The 14300-nt window shown below is 36.3% G+C and overlaps 1 protein-coding gene across 1 annotated transcript; it reads right to left on the reverse strand.

The window, feature by feature from the left end:
• Positions 1–592: 592 nt before the first annotated feature.
• Positions 593–11045, reverse strand: LOC115929317 (kynurenine formamidase-like). Its single transcript, XM_030998050.1, has 11 exons — positions 10530–11045; positions 9753–9846; positions 8682–8792; positions 7549–7603; positions 6820–6905; positions 6406–6478; positions 5216–5319; positions 4720–4798; positions 4006–4141; positions 2742–2846; positions 593–2372 (listed from the first exon to the last, which is right to left on the reverse strand). The coding sequence occupies exons 1-11, from the start codon at positions 10635–10637 to the stop codon at positions 2340–2342; spliced, it is 984 nt and encodes a 327-aa protein (XP_030853910.1). The 5' UTR covers positions 10638–11045; the 3' UTR covers positions 593–2339.
• Positions 11046–14300: the final 3255 nt, after the last annotated feature.

The raw sequence follows: 14300 nt of genomic DNA on the forward strand, positions 1-14300 counted from the left end.
TTTGGGGTCGGTCGCCAAGGGCAATACAACATCTTTATTTACAGGTAAAAAGACCACATCATATCTGAACAAGACTTCATCCCCTACCAAAGGGCAATAGCGTATTGACTTGGTTTTGAATCTGGGACCTTCCCATTTATGAGACCCCTGCTCTACCACTGAGCCATCACTCCTAGTTAGTGACACAAGGGCCCTCTGCGTAAACATTTTGTAGCTGATTTATTGTAAAACCTTAGCACTTTTGCCAATTATACAAAGCGTCCAGGAGGGTGTTTCACAAAAACTAAGATCAACTTAAGTTGGACTTAACTATGGCAGGCCGTTCACTCTCACCATTATGATCTTTAGATATTTTTCCTTCAATACTAAGTTATCAAAAAATGTAAATTCTGTAGATCTGTGACCATAATTTGTATGTCCCTTGAGGGACCAATGCCAGTAAACGGTGAGAGCAAATAGTGGCATGAACAGCCTGCCATAGTTAAGTCCAACTTAAAGTCGATCTTTGTGAAACACTCCCCAGATTCATGACAGTTTCATGCCACAGGATGATTGAACAACAATACTGAATGACAAAAACAAGAACTCTGAATAACGTTTTTATCAAATATTAATATAATTTCTCATATCTTTACAAGAATATAAAATACTGATGTATCACATTTCAAGTTCTTATTAAAAACACATATTAATTAAGTTTGGATTTTCTCTTTGAAATAATTTCACACAAATGAAATGACTTTCAGCCATTTGATGAATACACAATCACACATTCAGATCCACTCTGACAAATACTGTTCAAAATTGTTAATATTTTTACATCTGCTTAAAAAAGAATTACATTAAGTATAGTTCAATTCCATTCTTCAATAGAGCTGCTTACTATTAGTTTTATGTATACTCTTTAAACCAAAGTTTTGGTTGACACCTAAAATACCTTGCCAGACTCTTCCCCGACATAGCAACAACTAATGTATGCAAAGTGGATTCCATCCATAGAGTTGCCATTATTCACATTTGAAAACAAATTTTAAAAGTATTCAATTAACAATAATTGTATATAATAACATTGGTTTAAAACGTGACAATTGAAATACCCCCCAAAATAAATAAATATATAGACCGGTATATATATATATATATATATATATATTTATGGAGGTAAATCAAAGAATCTAGATAAATGCCGAGGCCAACTATCATAAGCATGAATGCTTCACAATGTGAAAGCAGTTATTGAGAATGGTTTTTATTGCATGGTAAATTAAAATAATTGAGTGTTTTGAGGTTTTAGAATCATCAAAATGATACCAATATATATACATCATGCTGTAAATCAGTTTTGAAAAGCCCTGCACAAAGACATTGGTATATCATGTACAGTGAAATCTGTCTATTAAGGTCACCCAAGGAAAACAGAAAAGGTGGCCACTGTAGACAGGTGGCCTTTCTAGACAGGTTCTACAACACACATTTATTTCTTGAGAGAGATAGAATACATGGCCACTGTAAACAGGCAGCTATTACATAATCGAGGCAGCCACAAAGACATGTTTAACTGTACAATGTATATGGGAATGTATACTTTTCTGGCATCAAAGTTTTATCCTCAACCACAACTCTACCTCTCTGTATCTATGTTACAAATATATTACTACAGAAGTTCACTGTACTTTATCTCTAAAGAGACAAAATACATGGCCACTATGAACAGGTGGTCTTTATATAGAGGCAGCCACAAAGACATGTTTAACTGTATATGGGAATGTACATTAATGTGGCATCAAACTTTTATCCTCAACCACAACTCTACCTCTCTGCATGTATGTTACTAATATAGTACTACAGAAGTTCACTCAACTTCATCTCTAAAGAGACAAAATACATGGCCACTATGAACAGGTGGCCTTCATATAGAGGCAGCCACACAGACATGTTTAACTGTATATGGGACTGTACATCCTTGCAGCATCTAACTTTGGTCAATATACTAGTGCTACTTGCAGTCATATTTGGAATACTGTATAAGGTCATTTCCAGAGCAGTCCTTTTCGTATTATATTGCTACTTTGCCTATTCCACATTGCTTACAACTAGCCATTATCCAAGTCTTCCCCGAGGAGAATCATGGACAGGATAGTCAGTAATTTTTCCGTCTCATCTGCGCCGCTGATAAAGCACCTAGATATTGGTGCTCTACACCAATTGGATACTATGATATCCTCCTAAGGCCAAAGGGGAATATATAATTATGCCCTAACCATAATTTGAACTTCTACTTGACTACTTTATCAATATAAATATTACCACGGAAGTTCACTTTACTTGGAGGATGGCCATCATGATGTCAAACCCATCGCTCTAAGGAAGACCTGAGGGTAGTAAAATGACAGAGACAGTGGTATTACTCGGCCTAATCCTTCACAAAAATACAAATTAGCGATACCATGCAAGGTGTCCTTAACAACACTTTTCTTTTTTCCCTCACTTTACATGTATTTCATCGAAGAATGAAAAATCTCTTGAAAAAAAATTGTTTCATTTTATGTTAGAGATTCTAAGAAGACCCATTAGAGTACACAATCATGTCACTGTATTTTATTTCTTTTTCATGAAATAAATGGATAAATTAAATAAATCATTAACCAAGAGTGTGACATGTTACAGGTAACTGGAGAAAACCTTCATTTTGAAAACTAATGGGTAATTTGTATGTGTCGCATAAAGGATCAATGACATACCTTTTGAAATGGGCAGTTTTCATCAGATAAGTCTGTCATCTCCTCAAAATGATCTTTACCAGGTAACGTCATCGTCTCAACATCTAGTCCAAGAGATGATAGTAGCTACCAGGAAAGAAAGATGAAGCACTTTGTTACCATCTTATCCACAGTTTAATAATGTCATATTAGAAAATATATCAGGGCCCCATCTTATAAAGTGTTGTGATTGATCCAAATCAATCGCAAGTCCTCCAATCAATCCAAATTTGCAGTCTCTTATCTCTTATGTATATAGTTGCGAAGTTTGTAATGCCTATTGAGCAACATGAGCGAATACATCTATCATACAAAATATTCATTTTGAGTATACCTTAGATGGATATGAAGATATAAAGAGGTACAGTTGACAACTCAAATATTCATACCCCTTGTAAATTTTACTGAAAGGTGGACTGATTGGATTAGGGCCTTTGAAGAATATTTTGATATGTAAGCTTTCATATGTCACTTTCTCACGAAACACCAATCGAGGTAAATCAATTTTTCACACATACATGTATATACAAGTACAGAGTTTGGTAAGGTTATGAATAATTTAGTCGTTAACTGTACATCACTTAAACACAACAAAAAAATTCTCATTTGATTTAAAGAATAAGACAATCTAAAATTAGTTCATGAATGCAAATTCAAGATGCTAGCTTCAGCCCATGCATACACAGTATAAATGCACTGATGTTACCGCTATACACACACTGGAGCACATTGCATAAACCGTTATACATCTGCATAATATTGATAAAATAACAATGCAACACTTTTCACGGACTAATTTTAGAATAAAATCATTGCCATTCTCTGAAACATGAGCTCCAGTGCAAGAAATAAAGAATAAAGGTAAAACTATGGACAACACACACTACCAACTACTGGATACTAACTAGTAATTAAGGTTTAAAAAAAAACAAGACTGTTCAACCAATCACTTGATGGGGAGTTTAATTCCAAAAGGAGCTAAATCCATTTTTGTAACTTGGGAGAAAAAAGAATTTGTTTACCAGATTATGTACAGGCGTCTACGGAAAAGTGATATTAGAAGTGCATTTTTCCTAATTGCTCCCAAAATTTAGGTAAATTCTTTTGTTGAAAGACGGGTACTGAAGTAAACAATGTTCAATAACTCAATTTTCATCAAAGTGGATTTAGCTCCTTTTGTAATTCAACTGTTCATATTCAAAGTAAGGCAAGTTCATAAATTGCAATATAATTACACCATACACACCTTGCTGTAGTCTTGTGCTTGTATTTGAAGAACAGGTGGATCATACTCGGCTACCAGGATGTGAACTTTGACCTCAAGATTACATTTTGGGATAGCATCCACAAGAAGAAGAGGGCTCACAGAAGATGCACTAGACCTGCAGAACGATTAAAGGTAATCATCAGTTCTGGGAATCATGGAAATTCTGAAAGAATCATACAAATCAAATTCTCATCAAATGGACAAAAATGTCAATGAATTTTTTGGACTAAAAGAAATATTTGCCAAAATACAATGTAAAGGTAGATGAACAGGAAAAATAATAAAGAAATTAAAATCTTTTAATCTGGTAATGCCGGGAATTCTAATACAATCAAACAAGCTGTTCCCTGAATCATAAATATCTGATATCTACCAAAAGGCTATGATAAAAGAAAGATAGAGAAAACTACTGAGCTGCAAAATAATACATGAGTAACAAGCTTTTCCATATGAGTAGTAGAGATTAACATGATTTCAAGAGGCGGAAAGAGGGAGAATCATCAAGTGGAGATTAAAAATAAAGTATAAAGGCTTATTTAGATTTGAACCACAATTATTTTTACAGTGTAAAATAAAATATAACTGCAAAAAGCAAACACAAACAAAACAACACTTTAAAACTCAAACGCATGGGGTGGCTTACATTTACATTTTCACAAAATCACAAGAACATAAAAGGCTGATAATACTTACTCTGTAAGTAACAATGGTTCGTTAATGTAAGTTTTTGTAATAGGTCGAACATCATATATACCGGAAATAGGAAGGATACCTACAGTCAAAAAATAAACAACAAGACAAAACAAGACATAATTACAGGTCAACTAACGACTATGATCTTTGACCTATGGCATCAAGATTATTTAAGTGTATCCAGTGCAAGATTAATCTATACTGGTGTTAAAGTGGATTTCATGGAGCTAATCAAGACCGAATAATAATACTTTTGCAAAGCCATTGTGTTACACAAAGCAATCCTTCCGTCAACTGGTGCCTATATGAATTGTTTTGTGCAAAATTGCACATGTAGCAAACAAGGGACCATGCCGGCAGAGAGGCAAAGAAAGCAACTAACGTGTTAATTAAAACCCAAATTGCAACCAGAAATCTAACCATATACTTTTGGCAAAGCTATGCCTGGAGCAACTGTTACTGGATCCAATTTTGGAAGATTATATTTGACCATCACCTTTGACAACATTCTTGCTGCCCTCTAGAAGGCTTGACCAGTCTACGGACAGCATCATGGCCGCCAGATGACCACCAGCTGAGTGACCGGATATGAAAATCCCTCTGTGAACAGAAAGATATAAACAATTCAATTTGAATTAAACAGACATTTCATTTTGAATTGAAAGTAAATTCTGTATCCCAATTCAGGAGTTCCATTGTCATTCATAAGAAAGTACACACATATGGCAAGACATAGCATTGTGGTTGTGGTTATTTTACCTGACTGCTAAGAAAGCACAAATGCTTGTTAGTAAGCAACCAGACGGCCGACGGCTTTAGGTCCTCTCCGAGGGACCTGGTAATGAGGATTAAAAGGGCACTAGCGCATCGACTTGGTTTTGAACCCGGGTCACCAGATTACGAGACCCCTGATCTACCAACTGAGCTATCGCGCCTCCTCTCGGTTGACAAATAAATGAGCCACCATTATATTGTACTTGACAGCTACAACTTCATACAAAACAAACAGTCTACATTTCATCACACTAAGAACAAGCTCTATTTTGGTGGATTATAATGAATAAACACACAATGTTACTTCTCCATAGTCCAAAACCTACTCTTCCATTACTTATTATGTTCTTATCATTTCATTTCTTCTGTACTCACTTCTTGATTTTTTTTGTATTTCCACAGCGCTTAGAGACTTAATTGTAATTTGCGCTATATAAAAACTGAGTATTATTATTATTATTATTATTGGGCTGGAATAAATTTAAACAATTAAATAATATTACCTCAATATTACCTTGTAAGCTATATAGTAATCTATTGAACTCAGAGCAATGTATTGTTTGTATGCCAGCACACAGTCCCCCATTCCATGAGTAATGGTTAAGAAGAATTATTTCTAATCATTTTTTTTTTTGGTTTCAGTTTGAGCCATTCTGTGAACTCTAATAATAAAACAACCATAAATTTAAAAGCATAACGCAATCACAGAAATTTACAAGTAAAACCTGTTCACATACTTGTATGACGAAGCACACCACAAAGGTCAAAGTGAATGGCAAGCTAGTGTATGAAAAAAATGCAGTCACACACAACAAAGGTCCTATGCATAGTTTCTTATCTGTGTGTTAAAAGATACTGATCTGTGAAGAAAACTACGCCTATCTATCTCATGTTGTTTTTTTTTCCTCTTACCTAGTATCTGGAAATCTTTTGGCCACAAAAACCACAGCCTTTTTAACCTGTTCGACCATTTCATGTAGAGTACCTGCAAAATCAAAAAAGAAATATGGTAATCTTTCCACAACAAATTTAAATCCACTGCTTTAGCATATTATGTGCTCACAGTTCTAGGTATTTGTCTAGGAGAAGACCATTTAAAATGAATGAAATGAACTAGAATTTAATAATAACTAATTATTTATTATGAAGTACCGGTAAGCTTTTAATGACTTGTGGAAAAAAAGAATGTTGATTGAAAATGTAAATGTAAATGGTATTGAACAATGATAGCTAACTACCTGTACTAGTACTCTAGAAGAAAGCAGAAAAATCAAAAAAGCATACTGGTGAAAGTTTGAATGAAATCTCCAAAATGGCAACACTTACACTCAGGCGCTAAAGAGTATCCAACGGTGACCAATACGGCACCATTCTTGACGAGCGGAGCTCCAAGTAGAGAGTTATTATCCTTACTGGCAGCAAAAAACAAACAGACAAAATGTCAAAGGTCACATTGAGAGAAGGGTTATGTATGATAAAACTTGTTAAGAAGAAAAAGTTGCAACGACTGAATGAGTAAAGTCAACCTACAAATATTTAACCTGGCATTATATTGGTTAATACAGTTTAAAAATACGGAGTAAATTAAAGTAAATAAAGGATAACTTTAAATATGACGTACGAAACTCAACCGAGTCTAACTTCGTTTCCGTCTTCAACCTATTTCTACTGCAAGCATGTGCGTACGTGTGTGCAAGTAATTGTGTTTATACAGACGTGTATCAATGATTATTTACGTCTGGGGACCGACCTTTAACATCACCAACTGAAAGACATGACTCAGTTTCTAACCGGGGTCGCCTGAGTCAGTTTGTAGGCGTAGACAGAGAGCTGACCAAGTGAAGGTGCCACTAGAGCAACCGACATGTCCAGGTGTCGATTAGACTAATCACCAGTCATTTTTTGTGTTTATTGAGATTATATTTGAACTCACAATATCTCTTTATAGAAATGATATTAAAAGCCCAAATTTTGAATAACAACATGGAACCCCTAACACACATACAGAGCAAAAAAAATTATTGTGAATGGTATACTTGTGGACAAGAAATTCACCTTAATTGCTCTGCTTGCCAGTAGCCTCCATGTAGAAACATAAACACAGGTGCATCTGATAACATCAATTAAAAAAGAAGGTCATTACATTGATTAATGTGACATAAAAATCTTGATAGCCAATGCCATTTACTGGGCCCCATTTCATAAAGCTTGTTATCTATAACAAAATACAATAATTATGATGCGCTACTTAAAGGGATTGGGTATCTTTGTCTCAGATTCTAAAACAAAATCCTGGATTTAGCACATGATGCAATGACAATTATAAACCTTTAGGTCAGTCAGGAACCCCACGACTTTTACAAGCCGATCACCTATCTGATTATCAAGAACTTTATGATTGGAAATCGAAATTTCAAAAAACGTTTTCTTAACGTTTTTTAAAACACTAGAGTCTATTGGGGAAAATGAATACCGTTTTTGCCGGTGATAAGGCCGCACCCCCGATTTGGGCATTAAATTTTTATTTTTATTTATTTATTTTTTTTTAAATTGTCGAAGGTGGGATTCAAACTCTTGCGTACAAATGTAGATTGGGACCCGAAACCACCGCCTAGGCTATCCCGACTATGATGCTTTCCCATGCAACTTTCTCTTATGTATTGCATTGCACCATAGCTTTGTTCGCATGATCTGAGGATTGAGGTTGCTTTAGCTATGGCAAAAACTTAGGTCTAGATCTGCCAGTAGAGTTTGGTTGTTAAGTTATAAGTTTTATTTACGAGATTGACAAAACGTAGCCCTTCATTTAAAAAATATAACACATAATTGTCGGTAAGAGATGTGTTATTCTAGAAATGTCCATCACCTTTCATCATTGTCCCGTATGTACAAATTCGTGTTTTTGACTTGCGATCTTTTTTTTTTTACTCTTTCGCCGCCAAGGCCGCACCCCAACTTTTTGATATTTTCTCTTCCAAAAATACTGCAGCCTTTACGCCGACAAATACGGTATGGTAAATCGGTCGCTCAAAGATTTTTCCTTTTTTTACGCACTTCATGATCATATTTTGAAGATAATTTTTTAGGTCTTCAATATATCACCATATCAAAGACACTGGTAACAGGTGTAGGGCCATGCATCTTAGATTTAACATTGTTAAACGATGCCTTTAAAAACTATGTAATACCTTTATCAGCTGATTTTGGTGAAAATATGTCTACTTTCTCCCTTTCCTCTGCTCCATATTCTAAGTTTAGCTGTGATTGGAAAGCACCCTCAGCTACAAAATTTGCTGATTCTGTAATTAAATGAACATTAAGAAAACAAATTACTAATCAAAACACAATACATATTATTATGAGTATGACACAGATTCTAATAACCACAAAAACACCCAACAGCAATTTATAACAGTGTTATCAGTAAGAATAGAAATAACAATAATAATAGAATAATAATATTTAAAAAGAATAATAATAATAATAACTATAATATTGTGGGTTTAAACTTTATGTGCACAGGGTAGAGCCTCAGTTAAAATTATAGCTCCTCGATGATCGTGAAACTGTTATTGTACTGTGCTCCTCAACTTTGTATCAGGGATAATGTAAATTCAAGACCATCTTTGGGGAATAGTTTAATTAAAGCAGGACTACACTACTTGTAGCTCTTTGCACCTTCTATAGTAAACAATGCCTAAGCGGTACCCGTTGGTCCCCCATGGTCCCCTTTTTGTTATGTTAATTGAGAGCTGATTTGATGAGATAACCACCTTCTCGGTGACCAGGCAGGGAGGTCTAATCCCTCCTGGTTAAACTAGTGCAGATAGGCTTTAAACCATGCCCCTCAAAGCAATCACTATTTGAACACTAGTAGAGGAGGCAAGTTGGCTCAGTCAGTAAAGCGTCTGCCTGTCGAACCAAATATCCCAGGTTCGACCCCCATCCAAGTGGATGACTGAAGCCTGCGTTGTGTGTTAACGTGCCCCTTCCCTTGTTCATAGACGCAGGCTATGTTAAGTGGAAAACACTCTGTCCCTCGGATAGGACGTTAAATGGAGGCCCTGTGTACAGGAGAGTCACCACCTTTGCGCGTTAAGAACCCATTGCACTATTCGTATAAGAGTAGGGGGAAACCCTGGTGTAATGGTCCACCTGCACACCCCAATCAGGCCAAGTATATACGGCATCTGCAAGAATCTTCAGTATTGAAGGAGGCAGATTATCTTGAAGAAGAAGAAGAAGACTGATTTGATTACCTTCATCACAACGTTTGAGGAAATCTTCAATGATCTCATCTGGGCTCAGCTGATGCTTACACCACTTGCTGCAAGAAAAGGCCACACCTAAATCCTGATAAACAAATGAGAAAACAGAAGAAAAATGTTTGATATTGATTGCTAAGATTTGATATTCTTTGCTAAGAATGCACCATGGACTGGAGTCCATGATACTGCCTTTAAATGAGGGATGTACGGTACTAAAATTGTGCTTAATTCTGAGAAAAATACATCGCACAGTTCATTTTAACACCAGGCAATGGATGATCATATACTATAGCAATAGAACTTAGTGTGGTGGTGGATGTTATTTTACCTGACTGCTAAGAAATGCTTGTTTAAGCAACCAGACGGCCGACGGCCGAAGGCTTTAGGTCCTCTCTGAAGGACCTGGTAATGAGGATTAATGCCTTACCAAAGGGCAATAATGCATCGACTTGGTTTCGAACCCGGGTCACCAGATTACGAGACTACTGCTCTACCGACTGAGCTTCTTCTTCTTCCTTTTCCTCTTCCTCTCCCCCTCCTTCTCCTTCACCTAAATTCTCCTTCTCCTTCTTCTTCTTCCTCCTCCTCTAGAGTCTACTACTACAGCCACAAAGCCATCGTCCGGTGTATTCTCTATATTATTAAAGGTACTGACCACTGTCAATGTGCAAGCATCTCAATCTAATTACATTTGAAATAATGGACTCTACATGTACTATGTAGCTGTAGGTCAACTACCGCGCGGCGTTTCTAAAGAAATGTACGTACCTCGCTGTTTTCAGAAGACCTTGCACTTGCAGTGTCATGATCTTTGACTTTGCCTTCAGACACTTCAGCATCTAGATCTCCTTCTGAATGTGGCTTTGGAATCCCCATGTTGTTGTTAGCACAGGCTTCGACGTACTTCTATTTAAATCATCAAACAACTATCGCAGAACGTGTCGAATGTCATTCGCGGGAACTTCGGACGTAGAGCTATGTAGAGACGTATAGCGTATGTGGAAGAGAAGTACCGTATCGATCTCTGTACAGCCAGCCAGCTATCTAGATCCTCGAGTGTCATATTGATTGCGTACTGTGCGTCTACACGAAAGGATAATTTTTTTCAGGAGCTTATATAGGCACATGTTGCACGCACGCTTTGGGGAACATGGTTGGGGGAATCCCCGACTACAGGGCAGCGTTTCAAGCAAGCGTCACAGTACATCGACATTCCATTGAAACGCGTTTATTGTTCATTGGATGTCGGTGAACTTGTACTTACAATGGTCTCGTGAAACTATGCCATAGACATATGTTGGGGGAGGGAGGGGGGGGGGGGGGCCGGGGGGTGTCGGTGCTTGTGTAAAAGGGCGCGGCCGGGACAGGGTCCAGCTCTAGGGCGACAATTTTTTTCACGGCCGGAGAGTCGCGCGAGAAAGGAATGGGGGGGGGGGGGGGTGGGGGGTAACTTGGTTTATTGACGCCCCTACCGAACTACAAGATTTTTACTTTGCAGTATGAAAACTTTGAATTCGAGTGACTTCCTCGGTAATTCATGTTCATTATTTTGTTCACTGACCTAACAAATTTAGCGGTTTGGAACTTTGGTAATTTTTAGAGCACTTTCGATTCAACAGGCAAATCTTAGTCTTATCGTAATATCCACAATATTTCTCATAGGTAATCATCATTTAGATAAAGAATTTTGTTTTCTTAATTCGGGGGGGGGGTGACCCTTTTGAATATTACCAGGGAGAGCCCCCCCCCCCCCTCCCCTGCTGACCCTATAATATGTCCAATTGGGCGTGTATACTTCTTGTACTATATCTACCTATGTAATATACCTGAGTGTAAATATACCAGAATATTTTCAAGTTTGAATTGTGAACCTTGGCATGTTAGACGACTTGCATGAGAGCCCTATAATAGGGTGTTGCAGCCTTTGCTTATTATAATGTCTATATTGTTTGTTTTCAAATCTTTATTTATTTTATTCTTTCTCGAAATTCCGGGATGGGGCTTATAATAAGGGCAAATGATTTTTAACAAAAGATATCGACGTGCTCACACCCAACCTGTTATTCCACTAAAGCAAATCCCTGAAAATTAATGATTTATACTCCTACAATCTTGGTAATTTTATGTATCAAGTTGAGATAAACAATCTACCAAAAAGATTAAACGGAAATGTTTATTAAAAACCAGGAAATTCATAACTACCCAACTAGGAAGTCGAATCATTTTCACCCCCCTCGCACAAAACAGTTACTTTACAAAAATCATTCATTTATACTGGACCCATACTTTGGAACTCACTCAACCCGGCTCTCAAATCAACCCCCACACTTAACACGTTTAAACGTAAACTCAAGCATTTCTTGTTGAATACCTACGACAAACATGATACCTAAACATGTTACCCCTAACATCTGCTTTTCATTCATTTCACTCTCTACCACCGGTCAAAGACGGCTTTAACCCTATGCCAATTCTTCCCTGATATCTCTGCCCCTCCCTCTATATAGCTCTCTCCCTTTTCCTCTTCTTTCCCGCTTGTTCACAACGTTCTCACTTGTCGTCCCGTATTTTTATTTTTTCATATTGCTTTTTGTTGTTGTCGTCTTCTTCCGTTTTTTTTTTGTTTGTCTTACTTTCCATTCTCGTTAATCATCTTTCCTTATGTACCTGTTCTCTTTTCTGAAATGTTTTCCTTGCAATTATTCTTTCTCTCCACACAGTAGTGCTAAAATAAGCACTGATCATTTTATCTAATGTATATATATATATATATTTGTTTATGCTGAGGATTAAAGCACAGAACTCTTCCTTTTTTCAATTGTTTACGATATGTTTAGTAAAATGTGTCACTTAAAGATAACCCTCGTGTAATCATATATGCTTTTGTAAATATTTATGTTAATTCAGATACCCTAATTTATATATAAACATATGAACCGGGACCTACATAATACAAGCATTGCTTTTTAGTAGATCCCCCACTTTATTGATTGATTTATATGATTGTTTTCTCTGTTATAACTATTACCATGTACATTATGTTTTCTACATTGTATGTTTAGTTATAATAATGACCATTGTTCATTATGTTCAATTATGTTATCTTTGATAAAGTGGAATAAATAAACTTGAAACTTGAAAACTTGAAAAGATCTAGCAATAGCTTCATTACAAATTTACATTCAAGTTCAAGTAAAATGAAATCCTATTATAATACATATAGGGTTATCAGAAGAATATAGGTATGCTAAATAAAAACAAAACCGCAACAAAACAAAGGCGAATTATATTAAAACAATATATCGCACATACACTCGAGAAAAAGTTAAATAATGTTGATATCATCAGAGACAAAACAATTAGTCAATTACTATGCCAAAGACTAAATCATGACAATAGAGGCATATGGCAGATGTAAATAAAACCTCGATAAAACTAAGGCAATTCACGGCCCGCTCTAATTGGGGGGGGGGGGGGGGTTAGAATCATCAGTCTCACAATTTTGTTGTTGCTAAACCATCGTAAACCATGGAGGGACGCACTACCCCTCCTCCACACTCGTGGATAAAAATAATATTCTATACGGGCTGCATCTTTTATAATTCCTCTATCAATATAAGTAAGCTATAACATTAATATAATAATAAAAATTGAAAGAGTGAGTGGCGGAAATGATTGTTCTTTGTTAATCCGACTGAGTACCATTAAACAAAAGCCGACAAAAGCCCAATGCCACCATGGGCAAAAACCCTGATAATTATTGCTGTGCTCCTTTAAAAACCCCTTATTGTAATGCAAACACATTTCGGCCTCTGGAGCTGCGTCGTACATACTGCAGGGATCAGTGAGTGACACTCTCTTTTTCGGTGACATTTGTTTTGTATACGCTTTTTTTTTTGTATTCTCTAATGCAGTGTAGCGGACTTTACTGTCGGCTTCAGCAATGTCAACATTTTGTTAATTCTACAGATTCTCACCAGATTAGTAAAAAGTTCCAGAACATTCCAATTAAGACTAAAAATATGATGAAAATACCTCCTTTTGTTTGTATTAAATGAGTAGACATCCGCCGAAAACTGTCATAAAAGGTTCTTGGTAACATAGCATGTTTGAGTTTGTACATAAATAATGAAGTACCTTGAGAAAGAATATCTGGAAGTTTAAGTAATTTTAATGATTTAAACAATGGAGAGGTGTGCGCCCTAAAGGAAGTGTTAATAAGTTGCGACTAATCTAATGTAAAACAAAACACTTTCATGGATTATGCAAAAACGATCAAGATTTGCAACAGTCTCATGCCACAGGATTATTGAACAACAAAAATGAATCACAAGAAGAACACTGAATAACTTCTTAGCAAGTGATAATAGTCCTCATATCTCAAATAGATAATGAATCACATGGTGTACCACATTATGCTCGTCTTTAAACAACACATAACAATGCATGGGGTTTTCCTTTGAAATCTTTACAAAGAAAATGCAACTACTTTCAGCCATTCAATAAACAATCTAACATGCAAACCCATGCACTCCAACA

Source organism: Strongylocentrotus purpuratus, unplaced genomic scaffold, assembly GCF_000002235.5.
Source record: "Strongylocentrotus purpuratus isolate Spur 01 unplaced genomic scaffold, Spur_5.0 spur5_scaffold_4, whole genome shotgun sequence".
In the NCBI taxonomy this organism is placed as follows: domain Eukaryota; kingdom Metazoa; phylum Echinodermata; class Echinoidea; order Camarodonta; family Strongylocentrotidae; genus Strongylocentrotus; species Strongylocentrotus purpuratus.